The sequence below is a fragment of the Amphiura filiformis genome, unplaced genomic scaffold (genome assembly GCF_039555335.1).
Source record: "Amphiura filiformis unplaced genomic scaffold, Afil_fr2py scaffold_29, whole genome shotgun sequence".
NCBI classification, from domain to species: domain Eukaryota; kingdom Metazoa; phylum Echinodermata; class Ophiuroidea; order Amphilepidida; family Amphiuridae; genus Amphiura; species Amphiura filiformis.
Window position 1 is genome coordinate 363,410 of NW_027305493.1, and position 21,151 is coordinate 384,560.

A 21,151-nucleotide genomic window follows, 5' to 3' on the forward strand; every position below is an offset into this window, starting at 1 on the left:
CATAAAGAACACAACGCACACTTAAGCTTTTGCAAAGCTTAAAAGCTTGTTTTGAGATGACACTGCAAAGGTTTTGAACCTGGTTTTGGAGCAACCATGGTAAGGCTCAATACCACGCCAGCTGCACAACAATGTGACGGTGCTATGCTACGTATACATGTACGAATAAGCTGCCCAATACACTCTGATGTGAGACGAATTACTAATCGATTTAAAGGCCCTGTAAAAAATCTATAATTTACATCATCCTTATCTATTTTTTTATTGTTTAGATATACGCTTATTTTAATAAAAGTGTCCAAGTATGCAAATAAAGATGTTATTAATATTATTAGCATCTGCCATGCATCCATCGTCTCATATAACACATTTGTACCATTAACTGTAACACAAAACAACTTGGCCTTTGACCCTGCTGAGGGTGCTACTCCCATGTTGAATTACACAGGGGTGTGACGCCAAAATGGTTCTGTTTTTCACAACAGAAAATCCTTAGACATGGGTCCATGTTTTCAAAAATCATTTAAAAAAATGACAAACTAGAGTAGTTCTTGTGCAGAAAATCCTTGGACATGGGTCAATATCTCAAAATAAATCACTTTAAAGGAGCAACATTGGGCTGTTTTGTGAGTAAAAAGTTACCCCTATCAATGGGGTAGGATTTGGAAACTTTTGAAGCACATCCCATCAAAAGATTAATAACGCAAGTACCGCTCTAGCTTTTGACCTCAGTGCGTAATAAATAAAATGGCATTGCCTAAGTTTTATGAGACTCCAGATATGCGACACAGGCTAAAAACATTGTCTTCATTCTGTAATGAAGTGCAGGCATGAAAACTGGTGGGTTTTTTTTAACCATTTTCTGAAATGCTGAAAATTTTCATGCCTGCAACTTAAGTGAAAATAATAAAAATAAAAAAAACCCTGGCTATAAAGGCGACTGCTCAGTGCCAGAAGTGGGCAGGTGCAATAGCTGCACAGTTAACAATTGGCAATTTACACACAGTAACTTGTACTGATCTACACATGGCAGCTATTACTTGCCCAATTCTGGCACAGAGCAGTCGCAAGTACAAGCTGTTCGTCAGGACCCTCAGCTTACAGCGTCTACCATTAAAAAACAACCTTAGAGTGTTCACCACTTTTGAATACAAACACATAAATGACAACCGACAATAAACAAAATTGCCATTCGTTGCATTTACCATGCTGACGACGAGCCACAAACAAACTTCAACTGTCTTATGTTACAAAATCAATGAGATCCGTCACGCTCAGTAAATCCTCATCTTCAACATCCCCTCCAGTGGTGGCGGCGGCGGCGGCAACATCAATCTCCTCTTCTTCGCTCTCCATGTCTTCGATATTGTCCTCAATGTCCTCGTTACCATTGAACACAGTTTGCCCGCCGTTTACCGGCATTTGAGGACCCTTGTATAATAGCACCAACTTTGGTTGACGTAGACGTCCTATCAGGATCAATAAGTCTATTCTTTAATGTGTCCTTAGCCGGTTTCCCAGCTAATGCCGCATCCTTTGCGGGAATGACAGTTTTCAGTTTCTTATGGTTCTGCTTACTTGCACTTCCCTCCTCCTCATCACTTTGTCCCTCCTTTTTCTCCTCCCCTTCTTCTTCCGAGCTGTTTCCTTCAGCCATCTTTTTGTAATCTACTCGTTTCGATCTTGTCCGTGTCTTTAACTTTTCTACACCGACCTCTTTGTCGTCGTCGCTGTTTTCAACAGATTTCTTCTTTTCATCGCTGTTTTCAACAGATTTCTTTTGTTTCTTCTGTTTCTTGTCCTTCCTATTTTCATGATCACTGTTTTCACCAGATTTCTTTCTTTTCTTTTGTTTCTTGTCCTTATTTTCATGATCGCTGTTTTCACCCGATTTATTTCTTTTCTTCTGTTTCTTGTCCTTAGCAACAGTTCTTTTTTCCACCACCTCCTCCTGCTCCTCCTCCTCCTCGTCACTTTCTAACACAAATTTTCTCTTTCTTGAATAAGTTTCCTCCTCTTCAGCTGCTTCATCCTCTGATGAGGTTTCGTAATCTTTCTTTGGTCTCTTTGGTTTTTCATCGGATTCGGATTCTTCTGAGTATCTGGAGTCTGCCTGCGTCTCGCTTTCGGTCTCACTGTCAGACTTTTCACGATACCTGACGGGACGCTGGCAGCCTTTACGCCGCCTGCAGGTCCGCTTTCATCACTGTAGTCACTCCCTGTAAAAATGGGTGAAATTGGGAAAGATTCAAAAAGTGTTGACTGTTGAAGAACAGAGATGCTCTAAACAGGCAATTCCAGTTGAAATCCACACACCCCCTATGAAAGACATGACCTTAAAATCTCCCACTCATGGTGTACAGATTTCAAAATTCAGCTACCTGAATGGGTGACAAGATTTCAAATGGAATCATCCATTCATGTAACCACATTTGAAATTCCCACTCCATGTGTGGAAGATTATGGCCACATCTACTGTACGAGTGTATGGATATCAACTGAAACAGCCCATTTTCATGCAAAAGTGAATAGTTTCAAGGGTACCAAATCTGTTAAATCAGTGAAACATACAAAACATTCCAAAGTCCATCATAGAAAATGTGCAAACCTGAAATTATTAGATATAAGTAGAACATGTTGAATGATCCTTGTTAATAACATTATGCAGATTCCACTTGTTACAATACATGAATAGTAAAATAACAGTATATCTCAGAGCTTGCAAACACTTTAAAATCCAATGTGGATGCACCCCCTCCATCCCCTGACTAAAACCCAAGATAAGATAAGATTGAGATGCTCCAAACTTCCATTCTTATACTAATAATGAAAAATTGTCAGTAATTTAAACTTAAATCACACAATCCCCCACCTGACTCAAAGTCAAGTGAAAATAGGCCTGCGATGCTCTAAAATCGAACCTCTTCCCATATCCCTGTCCCACATATCCGGATGGCGTCCCCTTAAATTTAGTAGCCTCTGAGCACTATTGGGATTAGCCTGGCTTCGGCCGAATGTTATAAATAAATAAATAAATAAAAAAACATTCAAAACTATAACACTCTAATACAAGTAATGAATGAAATATTGACACTAATTTTAACCCCATGAGAACTACCTGCCGATGTTGTTAGAATAATTTCACTACGCCAAAAAAATTGTGTGAATTATTTGCAAAGCTCCATTCTGATTGGTGATTAAAGTGAAGATATCATGTAATTGACCATCGACCAGTCAGAGGCAATGTTAGATCGGCAGGTAGTGCTCAGGGTGTTAACTTGATCATGTAATTCTATCAACAAATGCTTTTAAAACAGAATTTTAGCCAAGTTTTTGAATAAAAAATTTGGAAAAAAAACTTAAATTGGCCCATTTCTCTGCCACATACACACTGCATGACATACTTTATTTGAATCAAACATATCAAGCTTTGACTCTTACCCGATTCATCATCTGCAATTGATGACGGAATTGTTGAATCTGAATCATAATTGTATTTTTTCCTGCGCCCACCGCTTCGATTACGCTCGCTCTTTCGCCGTGGGAGATCGCTCCATTTACTGCCTCTCTTTGATCGCCTCCTCGGTCTAACTACGCCGCTGTCTCCGCTTGCGTCACTGTCTTCGGACGGTTCCTCTTCTTCGGCTTCTTCACTTTCAGCTTCACTGTAAAATGATAAGAAACATGTTTAAATTAAAAAAAAAATTTTTTTTAAAGAGCCAGAAATGTATATAAGTTGGAATTAAAGGTGGGTAACCCGATCCACTGCCTCATCATCCTTTACCCCATCAAAATGCAGATTTTGGTATCAGATGAAAGCTTATATTTTTCCCATTAACATATTGAAATTACGCATTTCAAATTGGTATATTTCTGAAGAAATCATCAAAAAAAACCTGTTGAATTAGTCTCGACTGTGGTATACCACTAACTCAACAGTTTTTTTGATAATATCTTCGGAAATACACCGATTGGAACTCCTTATTTCAATATGTTAATGAAAAAAATACAGGTTTTCATTTGATATCAATATATTACATAATCGTGATGATTATCAATGATAAAAACACTGTAGACTACAAGTAACACACTGTATAAATGTCAGTAACTCCGCCAGTAATCAGTCACATTTACAAGAAATATTTAAGTGTTCTTTTTGCATGAATGCTTGAAAGGGACCACATTTGATGTTATATGTAAGTTTTAAAGAATTTGATTTTCCAAATATATAGGGTCCCCTTCCTTTAAAGATACTAGTTCCCACTGGATCGTGGATGAAACCAGGATGAAAAGAGATGGACCATATAAAAAGCAATGCTACCATTATCATGATGTAAACAATTAATCAATAAAATACACAATAGTCAAGTTAGCGTCAAGTTAGCTCAATCGTTAAGGCGTTCGGCTATGGTGCAAGAGGTTCCGGATTCAAATCCTGGTAGTTTAGTGTGGAAAAATTGAGTTAGCTTGAAAACCACTGGACAAGGAACTTTCTGCTCATAACCTGTACAAATCAAAACTTGGGGAGCTGATCCTGGCAGTGAGGGTCAATTGTGGAATGTCTAGGATGTGCGCTTCCAAGCAGCAATTCCTGTGTTATTGTTAAATGGTTTATGGAATGATGTAGGGATGGTACTAGTCAGCAACAACCTGTAAAGTGTGCTGAGGCTTGTGGATCAACATCTAAGCATTGTGCCTGTGCATAGTGCACTATAAATCATCACTTTTTTCACCTACCTTCCCTCCAATTTGAAGTCATCACTATCCTCCTCACTGGAAGCATCAGCGTCTAAATCGTTCAGCTTCCTCCTCACTTTCCTTGCCCTCTTCTCCTCTTCATCCTCCTCCTCCTCCTCTTCTGGCACCGCACCCAGGATGTTGGACATGTCCTTGCCTCGACTTATGCCAAATGTATTCTTGGCCTCCTCAATAGCTAGAAAAGTAGAATTACAAAATAACATTTTTTGAGTTATTAGCTACAGCATTTCCTTAAAATATGTTTTACTTTTTGAAATTGAAATGAGGGACTAGGTGGACTTTCAAATCCGTCAAAGTACTTATCAGACAGATTATGTAATCAATAACTATGTTAAAGGTGTTAGCGATTGTCGTACATGTATGTGTCGTCACTTAACAACACATATCAAAAAAGAAAAAGAAATTTCCATGCTATTTTGTCCAAATAAGCTTATCGTACGATCATGTTTTCATCGGAAAGTCAAAAATTACCTCCCTATTGACCAGAACCCGGAAGTAGGAGAACCAGAAAGTATGTTAACACTGAAGTCGGCGATTATAACTCATATCGGCATGATTTTAAGCTCATTTATTGACTTTTGTCAGCATTTTTTGTATCTCACTACGAGTGTTGACATGTGTCGATTGTTATATTTTTTCCCCGACGAAGCATTGAATTAGAAATCATTTGTCGATAACACCTTTAAACTAGGTTAATCCCAATTCAACCTTGTGTACAGCAGAATTGACCCCATGAAACACAACGAGCACTTAAATGAACAAATCTGTCACAAAACATGTTTACAATTCTGTGTGTATTACGTACGGCACTTACAACATGCTACATGACACACACGACAAGCATGTTGCCATGTTCCATAATGACACAACACACTTTCCACTGCCGGTATCTTCAATTGTGTCATAGAAGATACCCAGGGATCAATTTAGCCCTAAACCACACATGCTGTACAAGTTTAGACTGTTTCAGCAGTCATGCTAGCTCAATCGATAAGGCGTTCGACTATGGTGCAAGAGGTTGCGGGTTTGAACCCTGGCGATGGTATAGTACACTCTTGTGAAAATTGAGTTAGCTTAAAATTCCCCTGGACACGGAACTTATTGTCTTGCTGTAACCCGTACGAAACCCAGGTAGCCGATCCTGGCTGCTAAGGTCAACTGATGAGGCAATGTTCCCGAGTTGTTGTTTAATAGTTTATAGAATGGTATAGAATGGTACAATACCCTATACTTTGATCAGCGCATAATCGGCGGGCCTTACAACACGGATTGATATGAAAATATTTTATTTTGTGAACTGTCTTGTGGCATCTCGCCAGAAGCATCACAAACTATTAATTCAAGTCCTATACTTTGTCTACTTTCCTTTAATATATAAAATATAGACGGGACAGGTCAAATAACAGCACTCTTAACGTGGGTCTACTTTTCGGCGTTGTGGTAAAAGCCCAACATTTCCCGCCTATTATGAGCTGATCAAACTATAGTTCAAAACAACTAATGACCAGTCATATAAACCTCGAATTAAAGAGTCTGGCCTTACATTTTTTATGTTCCTCCACCTCTTCATTAATGGCAGAATTGATGGCCTCGTCAAAATCTTCGAATTTGTAGCTGATCTGCTTGCGCTGTCTTGTGGATCGTTTTGTCACCAGCTCGTAATCTTCAAAGTCCTCCGCATATTCTTCCTCGTAATGCTTCTGCCTTGCAGACCTCCTGGATGATTGTGTTCGTGATTCACGTTCATATTCTCGATGGGATCGGCGTGGTGAACGCGAATCGCGGCGAGAGGATGAGTATGGGTGCTTTTTATGATGTTTATGCCTGCGCACTACGACCTGCTCCTGTTTGAACAAATAAAAAGTCACAAAAACATTTAAAGTTGCACATCTATAAACACCAGGGTACATAGCACTAAGGACATGATTGGGGTCCAAAATGTCCTGGCCTGCAAAACTTATGGGGGCCCAATGTGTTTTGATCTGCAAAATTCAACAAATTTGTGGGGTCCAACACTTGCACCATCAGATGAATCAACTGCATTTTTTTATAATTTTCTTGGACCAATTTAGGGGACCGGCGCAAATGTTGCCCATATATCGACCGACCTGTAACAATGGAGGTCGATAGCTCTTGGTCGACATAAGCTACAGATGACCAGATTCTATATATGTTATAAAACATGTTTTTGGTAGCCTATTTAGCAGAGCCATATCGGCTTCACTGACCGTGGGCCGATACAAGCAGGATCAATAGTAACAAAGAAAGCATTATGTACTTTTCCCTTGGGTAAACATAATTATTTACTTTTCATTATGGTGTTTGGAGGCCAAATGGAGTTACTTAATTTTTGTATCTCATCCTTTCTGATCTCTTTTCATATTTTATACTCCATTTATGTGGATGCAGGATGTATCATGCGATTAGATAAGAATCATTAGAACAGAATCATATGGTAAGCAAGCTTGCTTATGACTAAAAAGGTGTTGGATTCACTGTACTTCCAAGATTTTTTTGCACCACCCCCCTCCCTCCATTTCAAAAAGAAATTTATTTCACTATTATTTGGTTGACCTCTTCCCTGACATCTGGTAATGTTGTCCATAGGTCTGTATAGGCCCATTAGGTAAACCTCTTCCCTTACCTCTGGTAATATGTTGTCCATACATAGGTCTGTATAGGCCCATTTGGTTGACCTCTTCTTCCTATTGTCTTTATGGGCTCTCTTCTTTAGCTGGGCATCTATTTCCTCCAGGACTTTTTCCAACTTCAGAATAAGCTGAGCCTAAAAAACAGATCATTGCAGGCATTAAATTAGAACAGTTGGACAGTGGTTCATCAGAACTTAACAACAAGTATGCACTCATCGCGTACATAGCTTTAGTGGTGTATATAAAATGGCAGGGTAATAAGCAGCTTCCATTGCTTTACTACTAGGCTTAGGTTAAACAGCCTTTCAAAAAGGGTGATGTTTCATATTTCTTAAGGGAACAGGCTTATTTGATGCAGTATGATCTCCTGAGCATTTTGACACTATTTTCATCCAAATCGGCCAAAAAATGAGTTGGTGCCGGCCAAAACAAGTATTTGGGTACATACTTATTTGATGCAGTATGATCTCCTGAGCATTTTGACACCATTTTCATCCAAATCGGCCAAAAAAATGAGTTGGTGCCGGCTAAGTATTTGGACAGGGGGCTCTGTGGGGGTCGGGTCTGAAAGTAATATTTTCAACAACAATCATTATTATATGCCTAATTCTGTTAAAGTTGGTGCTGATTTGTATGTAATTGATGTCTAGAATTCCATTTATGAATGTTGCATAAAAATTGGAGTTGTCGTTTTCTTAAAATGGCTGTTTTACGTCCAAATATGAAACATTCCCAACCATACTTATTCTCTGCCCAATTGGATAAGATTGCATCACACATCATGAGCCCAAAATGGGCTTTTCCAGTTGGGATCCACACACCCCCTATGAAAGACATAACCTGAATCTCCCACACAGGGAGTGTGAATTTCAAATAGATTTACCTGAATTGGTGACTCCATTTGAAGTTTAAGGCCATGTTTTCCATAGGGGTTATGAATTTCAACTGGAATAGCTCAATGGTTGACATAAACTAACATATATATATTTATGTTTATTCTCGATTGAACTTCACTTTAATTATTTTGAACTGGCGACAGTTTCACATCCTATCCTGGATGTTTCCTCACGCCGCCTAATTTTTAGCATCTCACATAAAATCACATATATTTTATGTTTATTCTCGATTGAACTTGAATTATTTTGAACCGGCGACAGTTTCACATCCTATCCTGGATGTTTCCTCACGCCGTCTAATTTTTTAGCATCTCACAAGCCAACTGGAATAGCTCAATGGTTGACATAAACTCACATATATTTTTATGTTTATTCTCGATTGAACTTGAATTATTTTGAACTGGCGACAGTTTCACATCCTATCCTGGATGTTTCCTCACGCCGTCTAATTTTTCAGCATCACAAGCCAACTGGAATAGCTCAATGGTTGACATAAACTCACATATATTTTATGTTTATTCTCGATTGAACATGAATTATTTTGAACCCGCGACAGTTTCACATCCTATCCTGGATGTTTCCTCACGCCGTCTGATTTTTTAGTATCACAGGACAATAACCAATCGCTGTCGAACAAACAGATGGTCTGAGGAAACACCATAGGATGTGAAACTGTCGCCAGTTCAAAATAGTAAGTCCAGTTAGATAGATTATAATTTTCAATTTGATATAAACTCACATGTTCACATGTAGGGCAATACCAATTGCCATCTGGTATGATCATGAGGGGCGGCCTCAGACAGGCTGTGTGGTATCCAGCGTCACATTTGTCACATAAAAGGATCTATCATACAGTAGAGAAAAAGAAAATAATGTGAATAATTACAAATCATTTTTGTAATGTCAAGGCTGAGAATCTAGGCATTAACAGCATATATCTATACTGCACCATAAAAGTATCCGAATATTTAAAAAAAAGCCATATCTTAAAGACACTAAATCTCAATTGCAAAATACAGTAGTCGATAGATGGAGAATTTTGTTCTGCGTACTTTGATACCTTATTTGGCACGATGCAGTTTTATTCCACTAATTTAGGTATTTCCTCCTCCAAGGTGATTTCTGTTACTTTTCGTTACGGGTTCAATCAAGCCTAGCGGATGAATGATCACTCTGCTGTGATCAATATCTGCATGCATCTAGGGAAAAGTCAATGCAATATATTTAATGACAATATCGACAATAGTCCACGTTTGTCGACAATCGGGAAAATTGCATTGTCGACATAATTGTCGATTGACAACAGTCTTGTCGACTACAGCCCTAGTTGATAGTATTTTGAACAGTACTTACCCATTCAGGATGGTTGTACAATCCACACTTGATGCACGGCTGGTCATTTTCATCCTCCGCCTCCCACTCACTCTCCTCCTCCTCTAGCATCACCTCCTCTACTTTTGCAGCTGCTTTGGAAGATGCTTTACGCTTTGGTGTCTTTTTCGCTTTCCCTTGCTTCCTCCCTTTCTTTGTTGGAGTCTTTGTTTTCTTCTTGTTATCATCCTCCTCCTCCTCCTCCTCACTCTCCTCTTCTTCTTCCTCCTCCGTCTCTTCTTCTTCCTCTTCTTCTGTATCCTCTTCTTCCTCGTCCGAGTCACTTGATTTCTTTGCTTTCCCCTTTTAGGTCTACCCTTCTTTTTTGTGCTCTTTTCCTCTTCTTCTTCCTCATCTGAATCACTTGATTTCTTTGCCTTCCCCTTTTTAGGTCTACCCCTCTTTTTTGTGCTCTTTTCCTCCTCCTCTTCCTCCTCGTCTTCATCTGAGTCATCTGATTTCTTTGCCTTCCCCTTTTTAGGCCTTCCCTTCTTTTTGGTGCTCTTTTCCTCATCCTCAATTTCACAAACCTCCTCTTCAAGCGACTTTGCCCGTGTTGATCTACGAGGCATAACCCTCACTGGAGGGGCACTTGGTGCTTTCGCTTTCTTTCCTTTCTTTGTTTGCTTTTTGCTGGCACCTTTTCCCCCTACCTCATCATCTTTCTTCTCATCCACCACATCATCGCTTTTAGCACCAGTATCATCTTCTTTACCACTGTCTTCCTCTTTGCTTTTCACTTTCTTCCGACTGGATTCAGACGAGTCACTTTCAACATCATCAATCTTTCTCTTATTGTCCTCTTTGTCTGCTTTGCTAGACTCTCCATCGCCATCCTCTTCCACTGCAGCATCTTGGCTTTTTTCATCTCCATCATCCTTTCTCGCTGGTTTTGTCGTCGTTTTGGGATCTTTTTCTTCTTTCGCATCTTCTTTTTGTTCCTTCTCATCTTCCTTTACTTCTTTCTTGGAATCTTTGATTTCTTCCTTTACTTTCTTTGCCTCCTTTTTGATTTCTTCCTTTACTTCCTTCATCTCCTTTTTGACTTCCTCACTTTTTGTAACTACATCCTTGTGATCATCCTTTGCATTAGTTTCATCCTTGGCTTCCTGTTTGACTTCTTCCTGTATTTCATCCTTGGCTTCTTGCTTGACTTGTTCCTTTATAGTCTTTTCATCTTTTTTGTGTTCGACTGTCTCTCCGTTTTGACATTCATTCTCCTTCGAGTCCTCTGGTACATCTTTGTTTTTTACTATCACTCTCAGAAGTGATCACTTTTATCTCACTTTTTATTTCAGTTTTATTCATACTGTCATTTTGCGTACTGTTACTGGTAGCAACATCATCCCCTTTTGTATCAACATCATCTTTACATAGTTTATCATCACCAGTTGAGCTGCTTTCTGTTTTGATGTTGTTGGTCTTTTTGTCAATGTTGTTGCTTTCTTTGGGAGTTGTTTCTTCTTTATGCGTCTTTTCTGTCTTGAGTAACTCTTTGCTCTCTGTTGTATCACCACCCTTTGCTTCTGTGGATTAAATATAATGCATAAATGTATTAGAAATTAAATTAATGAAGAAGGAGGCGGCCTATATGCTTCACCCTAGCGGGGTGCGATGCGACAATGCGAGACGCAAATTAATATATGCGAGGATCGGAAATAAACGATGCATGCTCAAGAAATTATGATTTAAATGACGTGTTTGGGGCTCGAGCAAACTGACATATGAAAATATTGAGAGAGAAAATATCAGGACTAAGCGGGGATTGAACCCCGGTCGCTGGATTACCGGTCCAGAGTTTTACCACTGTACTACCTGAGTTTACAGTCGGTACTCAGGCAATCACAACTTAAGTCCCCATGATAACTCTCTCATTGTGTCTCAGCGGCCAATTAAATTAAATTTAAATTAAATTAAATTAAAGAAATTAAATTGTTACAATTCGTCAAAGGTCACCATAGAGCTACTAATACTCTATTAGTAGCTCGATGATATAACATTTGCCTGTTAAAATTATTTCTGTTAAAAAATAATTCATGGAACAACTGTTTTAATAGCTGCCTTTTGAGTAGTCAGTTCAAAACTGTTTCATTTAGAAGAGGAAACATACAAGACATTCAAGTTTCAATATCACTAATCAAATGCAAATTGTAAAACTGACAAAAAGCAGCCATTCAATTTGACAATTTATGATTTTTTGCATGCATGTGATATGAACTTGTGCAACATAAATGATGATTGTTTCAAGAGAATAAAAATGTTTTCTCTTTTGAACAATGTCCAGATTCAAATGGTTAATGCTCATGCACACCATACCACAACTTACATAATGCTAAGTTTCAATCATGAATGTAAAAGTCAAAAATTTTTTGATGCATAAGATTTGAAAATAAATAAATAAATAAATGTAAGGATTTATATAGCGCTTTATGCTGTGAATAGCCTCAAAGCGCTTTACATTTATTCCGCCGTCATTAGAATATGTCGGAACCACGTTTGCTGCCTACAAATGGTGCAGGGTTCATCAGTACAACGACTGTGACTACCCCTAACAGCTTCCCATTGCACCTGGGTGGGGTGAGGCAAGCGAGGCAAAGCGCCTTGCCCAAGGGCGCAACACAGTCATGGGACGGGGACTCGAACCCATGCACGTCGAGCAAGCTCTAAGATTATGAGTCCAAGGCCGTAACCACTGAGCCATCGTGTCCCCATCTAAGCCAGGGTTGTAATTTATCAAATATGAAATAACAAAGTAATTAAATACACACTCACAAATAAGCATGCCACAAATATTTCCCAACCAAAAGAACAGTTTCATAACTAAAATAAAGCACTTTGCATGCATCGTACATGCATACATGTATATTAAGTGTCTGTGGAAATTTGTAAGTGACTTTCTCTGCTTGGAGTGGACACAGAATCGATCAAATGCTGAATTGGCTGATTCGATGGCTGATTTTGAAAGATTCGCAGCGAGTGATATTTAGTCACAATTAGTGCCTATGGCGAGTGGAAAATCGCTCATTAGAAATTGAGTTTGGGCAAGCAGTGGTGAGCGAGAGCGATCGCTTGCCTCAAACGGCAAGGTCTGCATTATGGACGTGCAATTTTTAATATTCACCAGGGGGAATAAATACAACAGCTTGACTGAGAAATGTGTACAGACTCCCACTTACATCAAGCCAAGTTGGTTGAAGGTGCACCCTGATTAGGTGAGAGCCCTCTATCATAAATAAACTGCGATTATACAGGGACGTACAGCATCCACCGAGCCAGAGGGGGCCATGACATTAATAAAATTAACGACCGACTTTCAAATAGCTTCATATAAAATATTATAATACCAATAATATTAGTTGGTTTTTCTTGTGTGATACTAGAATATACAACATTGACCATGAAAATACTCACAAGGCCTGCCATATTCTTGTACCACACTCAAAGCCATACAATTATTACATTTATGCATTATTATACTTGAAAGTTCATAGCTACAGTTTGTCCACTCTGAAGTACAAAGTGACAACTCGCGCATATACAGCGCGTTAACAGTGCGTAGTGCTACGTCTCTGCTGCAGGTATGTGTGCCTTCAAAGTCGGCACAATGTGTACGTCTGGGTTGGTACTTTGCACTTCAGAGTAGACTGACTGTAGAAAGTGAAATAAATAAAAGGCATATGAAAAGGCTGGCTACACCAAAATTGCAGTATAGCCTACAGTAAATGCATGTCTTCTAGCATGTAAATATCTGGATGAAGTTTGACTAAATTAAAAGCTGATAACTTGCATATTTGCTTTGTATGAAGTTGACAGTAAACTACATGATGTGATCTATGTTTATGGTGGGAAAAAGCATGGATGATGTCAGCCATAGAACAAATGTATTAGGTTTAATTGCACTACAAGGTGGTTGACCGAGGAGAGAATCAATCTTGAATCAAGTTTGACACAGTCTCTGTTTGTTCAATCTATACTAATTGAGCTTTTGAAATCCTTACATGGCAAGGAACTGACTACTTATTTGTGTTGCTTACTTCGGGGAGCTTATCCCTGCTGCGATGGTTCATTGTGGTTTGTATAAGGTATGTGCTTCTTATCTGCAAAATCCCTGGTTGTTGCCACAATTGGAAATACGATGCATGTTGTGCAACAGTGCTTTAATAGTGAATTCTTGTAAAGTGTGCCGAGGCTTGTGGGCTTATAGAGCACTAAAAATCACTGCACTTTTTTTATACGAGCCAGAAATCGGCACACATGTTGTGCAAAGTGAAGCCACCCTGTATGAGACACATGTAGGGTCTGTACAAGCTACTGCAAATTGGATGTGGGTAAACTACATGTATATAATGTGCGGATACAAAAATGCATGATATGCTATGAATATTAATTCCTACATCTAGTGTCCAACATAATCAAGTTTCTATCCTTCAGTGTAGTAAATAAAAACATGGCAGATATAAAAACAATCTTTATGTTTTGACCATGAATCAAAATTGCTTTCATAGTCCTTGCTTATACTGCCTGGCAAAAATTGTGCTTGTATATTTATTTCAACCTTGGCTCCATCCAACACCACTTCTAATAACATGCAAAATGTCATCAGAGAATGTCATCAGATATTCTCCTAAGTATACTGTAGATCAAGAATGTTGACATTAATACACAAAAAAATACTGAAACACAGAACAACTTGCTTTTTTATGTCAAACACAAGACTAGATTAGATATTATCACTACTTTCATGCTAAATTCAATACATCTAGAGCAGGGAGCATGCACAAGACATCATCAGTGCATACCTGATGCTTTGTCCGTACCATCCTCCTCCGCCTCCTTGACAACATGTTCCTCCTTGACAACATACTCTTCCTTTTTGGCGACAACTTTCTCCTCCTTCAAATCAAATGTGTTTTCGAGTGGTTTCTTGTCAGCAGATTCTTGTTCTTTATTGTGTGCATCTGGGGCACCATCTTTGCTTCCCGCATCCTTATCATCGTCAGTTTTCTCAGCCTCCTGTTCTTTCTCTTTATCTTGGACATCAGCCAAACCATCTTTGCTTTTCTTATCCTTATCAGCATCCGTCTTCTTATCCTCCAGTTCTTTCTCTTTATCTTGGACATCAGCCGCACCATCTTTGCTTCCTGCATCCTTATCATCATTGGTCTTCTTATCATGTTGTTCTGTCTCTTTATCTTGTGTGTCTGCAGCAACATCTTTGCTTTTCTTATCCTTATCAGCATTGGCCTTCTCAGCCTCCTGTTCTGTCTTTTTATCTTGGACATCAGCCGCACCATCTTTGCTTTTCTTATCTTTATCAGCATCCGTCTTCTTATCCTCCGGTTCTTTCTCTTTATCTTGGACATCAGTCGCACCATCTTTGCTTCCAGCATCCTTATCAGCATCCGTCTTCTTATCCTCCGGTTCTTTCTCTTTATCTTGGACATCAGCCGCACCATCTTTGCTTCCAGCATCCTTATCAGCATCAGTCTTCTCGTCTACTTGTTCTGTCTCTTTATCTTGTACATGTAAATCTGCTGCAACATCTTTGCTTTTCTTATCCTTATCATCATCTGTCTTCTCACCCTCCTGTTCTGTCTTTTTATCTTGGACATCAGCCGCACCATTTTTGATTCCCGCATCCTTATTAGCATCAGTCTTCTTATCTTTATGTTCTGTGTCTGTATCATGGGCAACTGCTGTACCATCTTTGCTTTTCTTATCCTTAACATCATCTGCCTTCTCACCCTCCAGTTCCGTCTCTTTGTCTTGGACATCAGCCGCACCATCTTTGCTTTTCTTATCCTTAACATCATCCATCTTATCATCCTCATGTTCTGTCTTTTTATCTTGGACATCAGCCGCACCATTTTTGATTCCCGCATCCTTATCAGCATCAGCCGTCCCATCTTTGTGTTCTGTCTCTGTATCATGGGAAACTGCTGTACCATCTTTGCTTTCCTTATCCTTATCATCATCTGTCTTCTCACCCTCCAGTTCTGTCTCTTTATCTCGGACATCAGCCACACCATCTTTGCTTCCCGCATCCCTTTCAGCATCTGTCTTCTCGTCATCATCTATCTCCTTATCTCGGCCATCTGCGGCACCAACTCTGCTTCCCGCATCCTTATCAGCATCAACCGTCTTATCTCCTTGTTCTGTTTCTTCTGCTGCTCCATCTTTGCTTCCCTTATCAATAGCAGTCTTTTCATGTTCTGTCTCTTTATCTTGGGCATTTGCCAGAACATCTTTGCTTTCCTTATCCATATCAGCATCAGTTTTCATATGTTCTGTAATCTTTGGTTTCTCCTCTTCCACTGCATCTTTGTCCACAACTTTACTCTCATTATCCTTGTTGACATCAGCCTTCTCTTCTACCAATTCTTTAGTCTTTGCATATTCTTGTTTTGCTCTTTCCTCCTTGACATCTTGTTTTTCCACAACCACTTTCCCATCATCAATTTTTTCATCCTCATCGGACTTCCGATCCCCAGAATCATCTTGTATCACTGATACTTTGTTGGCACCCTCATTTAAATCACTTTTGTCCAAGTCTTCTTTAGGTACAGCTGCATCCTTTGCAACCTCACCATCACCAGATGTTTTTTCTTTCAAAGATTCTATTACCCCACACGTTTTAGTTGTCAATTGCTCTTTACCGGTAGCATCAGTCTTTTTCTCCGAATCTCCTGAGTTCTGTACACATCCATCTTCGGCAAGCATATTGGTGTCATCTGCAGTCTTCCCACTTGTAGATTCTTTTACAACAGTTTCTTTACATACACTTGACATTGAACCTCCTTTTTCCTTTTCATCTTCTTTGTCATCAAACTCTTTGCAGGCATCCTTATTTTGTATCACCGTCTCTTTGGCTGTGTGCCTTACTTCGCCAGTAAATTTTATCACTGACTCTGTGCGACTTCGTTTCTCTGCTGGTTTGCCTTCTACTACACCTTCTTCCATCTCACCACAATCTCTTTTCCTGTCTAAAACAGTCTCTTGTTTTTCTTTCTCTTTTACACCACTACACTCTAGTTTCTTCTCATCCTTCTTGGTAGAATTATCATCACTTTTTCTTAATCCTATATGCTCCTCCGATTCACTACTTTTTGTTTCCACTTCTTGACCACTTTTAACTGATTTCTTTTCGTCACTTTCTTTTGCATCAGCAACAGCTCTTTGTTCTTTTAGTTTGACGTTAGATTTGGATGGAACTTCTGCTTGGTTGGAAGATTCGGGTCTGGCATCTTGTAAATCGCTACTTTGTTCTTCACTAATTCCTCTATCAACTGGTTTGTCCTCTGGAACTTCCATCCTCCCTTCTTGTCTCTCGGGAGATTTCCTCCCCTCATCGTTTTTCAAATCTTTTGGTTCTGAACCGGCCCCTTTATTTTGTAACTGATTTGCATCATTGTCTGAAGTCTCTTTCTTCCCATCACTCTGAGATGAAGATTTATCTGTACTTTGCGTAATTTTTGTTTTATCCAGTTTTGTATCTTCTTTTTGACTCTCACCATCATGTTCCTTGACATCATCTCCACTCTGCACCTGGTCGGGTGCACTCTGCACCTTGTCGGGTGCACCAGGAGGACCTCCTTGTGTACCTTTCTCATTATTATCTGTGTCTTCTTTTATTGATTTTCCATCACCATCATCTATACCTAAGTGAAAAGCAGACATTTGAACATGTACAGACCTGAATGAAATTGGGTGTCGACACAACATGGGAGACACCCAGGCAAAAGAAGAAATAAAACAAACAAACAAACAAGACACCCAGAGTGTAGGATTTTGTGGGTCTGGGTGGGGAAAGGCTTAAATGTGATGCGATCAAGCAAAATCAGTCGGAACTCGGAAATATTGATTTTGAGATATAGTCAAACAAAGAAAATATTTCCCTTTGTTTCCTCTTGCTTTGGAAACTCTTTAATTGCTCATATCTTTAGAACTAGTTGTTCAATTTCAATGGCATTTTCTGCAAAATGCAGCTTTGTAAATGCTGCTTACTATCCTATAAGAAACTGAAAATTTCACATTTCCGAGTTCCAACTGATTTTGCTTGATCGCATCACAAATGTTAACTTGGACACAACTGAGCAGAATCAGCTCTCATCAGATTCTGGGGTCTTACCGTCTAAAGTCCGACACAAATTACATACACATTTCGGTCGTCAACCATAACATTGACTAACTGTAGGCATCAGTCTAAAGAGTTTGTAATACATTGGTAAATGAATGTTAATATTCAAAAACAAGGAAAATGTAGAGAAATTCAAAGTTGCAACAACAAATCTTTGCACAATCATTTTTCCCCTTTGTCAATTGTGACCCGGCAGCACAAATGAGCCGTAAATTCCCTAAATTGTATTCTGAGTTACGATTGTAAAATGCGTCGAAGGTCATATTCATCGGTAACTTAAGCTGGCCCGACATCCATCTCATTTCGATAGTCAAAAACTAATCAATAATCCTATTGTTGAAGTGGATAATAAGCTTCTACCTTAGATGGCTATAAAACTTTTAATAGCTCTGGTCTTTGTTTGCTTATATTGCTAAATCCTGTTCAAGTGGTGGGTATGCATAACCAACAATTAACAATGAGAGAACTTTCTTAAACCGCGTTGACTTAGGGATGATTTGAAATGACCGCCAATTATGACTGTTTGATATTTATTGCCAACAATGTGGAAAAAGAGACACATGTAAAAAGCGTAAAAGCTATAATTTTGTTGAAGGAGCAAAGTTTAACAAACCATAACCCGCTTCTGGATATCGTTTGAAGTCAAATGATATACCATTTTTAAGTTTATGATGTTTATTTTTAAACGCGAAATAAAACAAAATTGACCGGGGAGGAATTGACGGCTCATTCGCCGTGGACGGTCACAATTAAGCAAAAAAAACCACCTCCCTCCCCCCTCACTTTTACAAAAAGGGATGTGAAACACATTTTATGTGGCCTAATAATCAGGATCTATATATAAGTCTGCATTGTCACACTCCTCACTACCTCTAATGAATGCAAAAGTATTGTGACAGTGATGGTAAGTTAAATTGCTATCACACTGAATATGAGTTGGTATTAATGGTTTATCCTTGAATCATATCATAATTATTACACACCTATTTATTCTTACCTTTTGTGTCCTTTGTACTGTTGTCCTCTTTCTCGTCTTCCTTTTCCCCTTTGGTTGATGTTTGTTCTTTGTCTTGGCTCTCACCACCTGGTGTTTTGGAATCTTCTTTATCTACAGCTGGAGAGCCTGTCTGGGAGTCCATTTTATCAGCCGCGTCTTGTGATCTCTTGTCCTCGTCTGCAAATTCACTGCCTTCCTTGGAATCTAAGGGTTACAAAATAAAAGGATGCAAAGACTACATAAACAGAACATGAAAGAATACAGATGGTTACAGAAGTTGCAGAACACTGCAAAATCCAGCACCCCATAGATCTACACAAAATGTGACACTTAATTTTCCAACTAAGTCTGATCAGAATTATCTGCTATTATCAGGGGTAGTTTAAACAGCCAAATTTCTTAGGGAACCAGCTTACTTGATACGGTATTATCTCCTGAGCATTTTGACACCCTTTTCATCCAAATCTGCCTAAAAAGTGCTGGTCAAAAACCAGTATTTGGAGGGGGGTCAGAAAATCAATATTTTCATTAACAATCATTTAATATTATATGCCTGATTCTGTTAAAGTTGGCATTAATTTGCATGTAATTGATTTGTTGTTTTCTCAAAATGCTCCTTTTACATCCAAATAATAACGTAAGTATGATGATGATCACATGTGACACACCCTCAAGAAATTTGGGAATTATTTCTTCATTATATTTCTTTTTGTTCGGGTCGGCCAGGAAAGGATGAACAAAACTTTTTTTGGCCTTACCTCCATTTTCCCCCAGAGTTGCTTTGACAGCTTTTTCAATAGCACCTAATGAGTCTGACGTCGACTCTGAATCCTCACGACCATCGTCTGTTTTCGGCTGGTCAGCCTTCAGTGTAGCTATCAGGTTGGCTAGCTCATCACGTTCTCTGCAATAAGATAAAATACATACTGCATTGTCCGTACTGCATTGGCAAAATTTAAGCTTTTTGGGGTCTAATTTCCAATGTACATTCAACAGAATGCACAAACCGATTAACTATTTCACTGAAATTTACTTCAAATTCATCATTAACTGCCTTCAGGGGCCATATACAGTACGACGGCAACTTTCGCATACGACCGTTAAAAAAGGTCAAATTTTACCGGTAAGGACTTTGGTGGGCGACATTTGCCCCGTGGGTATGAGGAATGATATTTTTCCCGCTGATTTTAAACAACTTTTTGACAGTTCATTACAGAAAATAAAAATCATCAATCGACTGTTAATCGTAAAAATTACATGGATGTTGACTTTGTTTAACTTTTGATACCAAATTTACAAATCTGAAATGCCATCATCGCCGGAAGTCATTTTGATGTGTTCACTGCTTGGGTCACGGTAAGTAATGTTCTCGTCATGTTTACATTATTCAAGAGGTGTGAATTTGCCGTATAAAACAAAATAACAGTTAGAGAATAATAAAATATAAAACTATAATATGTTAATTTTATGTTGAGGTGAAATTTGTGAGCGGCGGACTCTTTTATTTGCAATAAATTGGAATTATAATCGAGGCTCCATGCGGACCTTCGTCGACATCGGTCAACGTAAAGGTTGCGAATTCTGCGCCGTGTATGCACAGCGTACACTGAACTGCCCGACTGAACTACTCCCGGCGTACTATAAAAAATCGAGAAAAATCGGTAGAACAGTGCTGATTTTGTGCAAATTAAACACATGTTCATTTCCATGTGTTAAATAGCGTCGGTGTTTTTGTTTATATTATCAAATTATTGTTAATTGAAATTAAATTTTTTTATAAAGTTTTGTCATGCATTTTTATTGCATGTCAATTTGTCATGATAAATTGACAACAAACAAAACGAAGCATGCATGACATATTTACTGCTTTCCCTTCTGGAATGATCTCTGCAGTATTAATAATGGTCATCAGGGCTGTCAACTCTCATGCATTGGCGTGCCGCGCGAGTCTCATGCACTGGGTCACTTTCTCGCGGTCTCACGCAGTCGCAGGTAGTATAATCTCACGCCTAGCCCTAGGTAATAAATCTCACACAAAAAGCTGGAAAATGAGTAAAACCTCACACATCAAAGTAATATATTGTCCCTCCCCCCCCCCCCCAATCAGCTGCCCAATCAGCTACCCAATCAATTTTAATTTACGCTTGAGCTTTACGATGCCTAAAATCTTGATAAAACCCTTGATTTCAATGTGCCGTAGCTTTTGGTTACAGAACATTGAAATCAAGAATTTTATCAAGATTTTAGGCCTCGTAAACTAAAGCTTTAAGGCCCAAAATCTTGATAAAATTGAAATTGAGAATTAAATTGATTTTAATGTTCCATAGCTTTTATGCAAAGC

The 21,151-nt window shown here is 38.9% G+C and overlaps 1 protein-coding gene across 1 annotated transcript in view; it reads right to left on the reverse strand.

Moving 5' to 3' along the window:
• Positions 1–927: 927 nt before the first annotated feature.
• Positions 928–21,151, reverse strand: part of LOC140143816 (uncharacterized) — a 55,529-nt gene continuing 35,305 nt past the window's right edge. The window contains 13 exon segments of the mRNA XM_072165626.1: positions 928–1,420; positions 1,422–2,158; positions 2,191–2,219; positions 3,442–3,665; positions 4,738–4,933; positions 6,302–6,602; positions 7,403–7,543; positions 9,045–9,149; positions 9,659–9,979; positions 10,054–10,836; positions 10,892–11,202; positions 18,811–19,014; positions 19,569–19,714. Coding sequence (XP_072021727.1) covers positions 1,243–1,420; positions 1,422–2,158; positions 2,191–2,219; positions 3,442–3,665; positions 4,738–4,933; positions 6,302–6,602; positions 7,403–7,543; positions 9,045–9,149; positions 9,659–9,979; positions 10,054–10,836; positions 10,892–11,202; positions 18,811–19,014; positions 19,569–19,714 — 3,676 coding nt within the window. The 3' untranslated portion in view covers positions 928–1,242.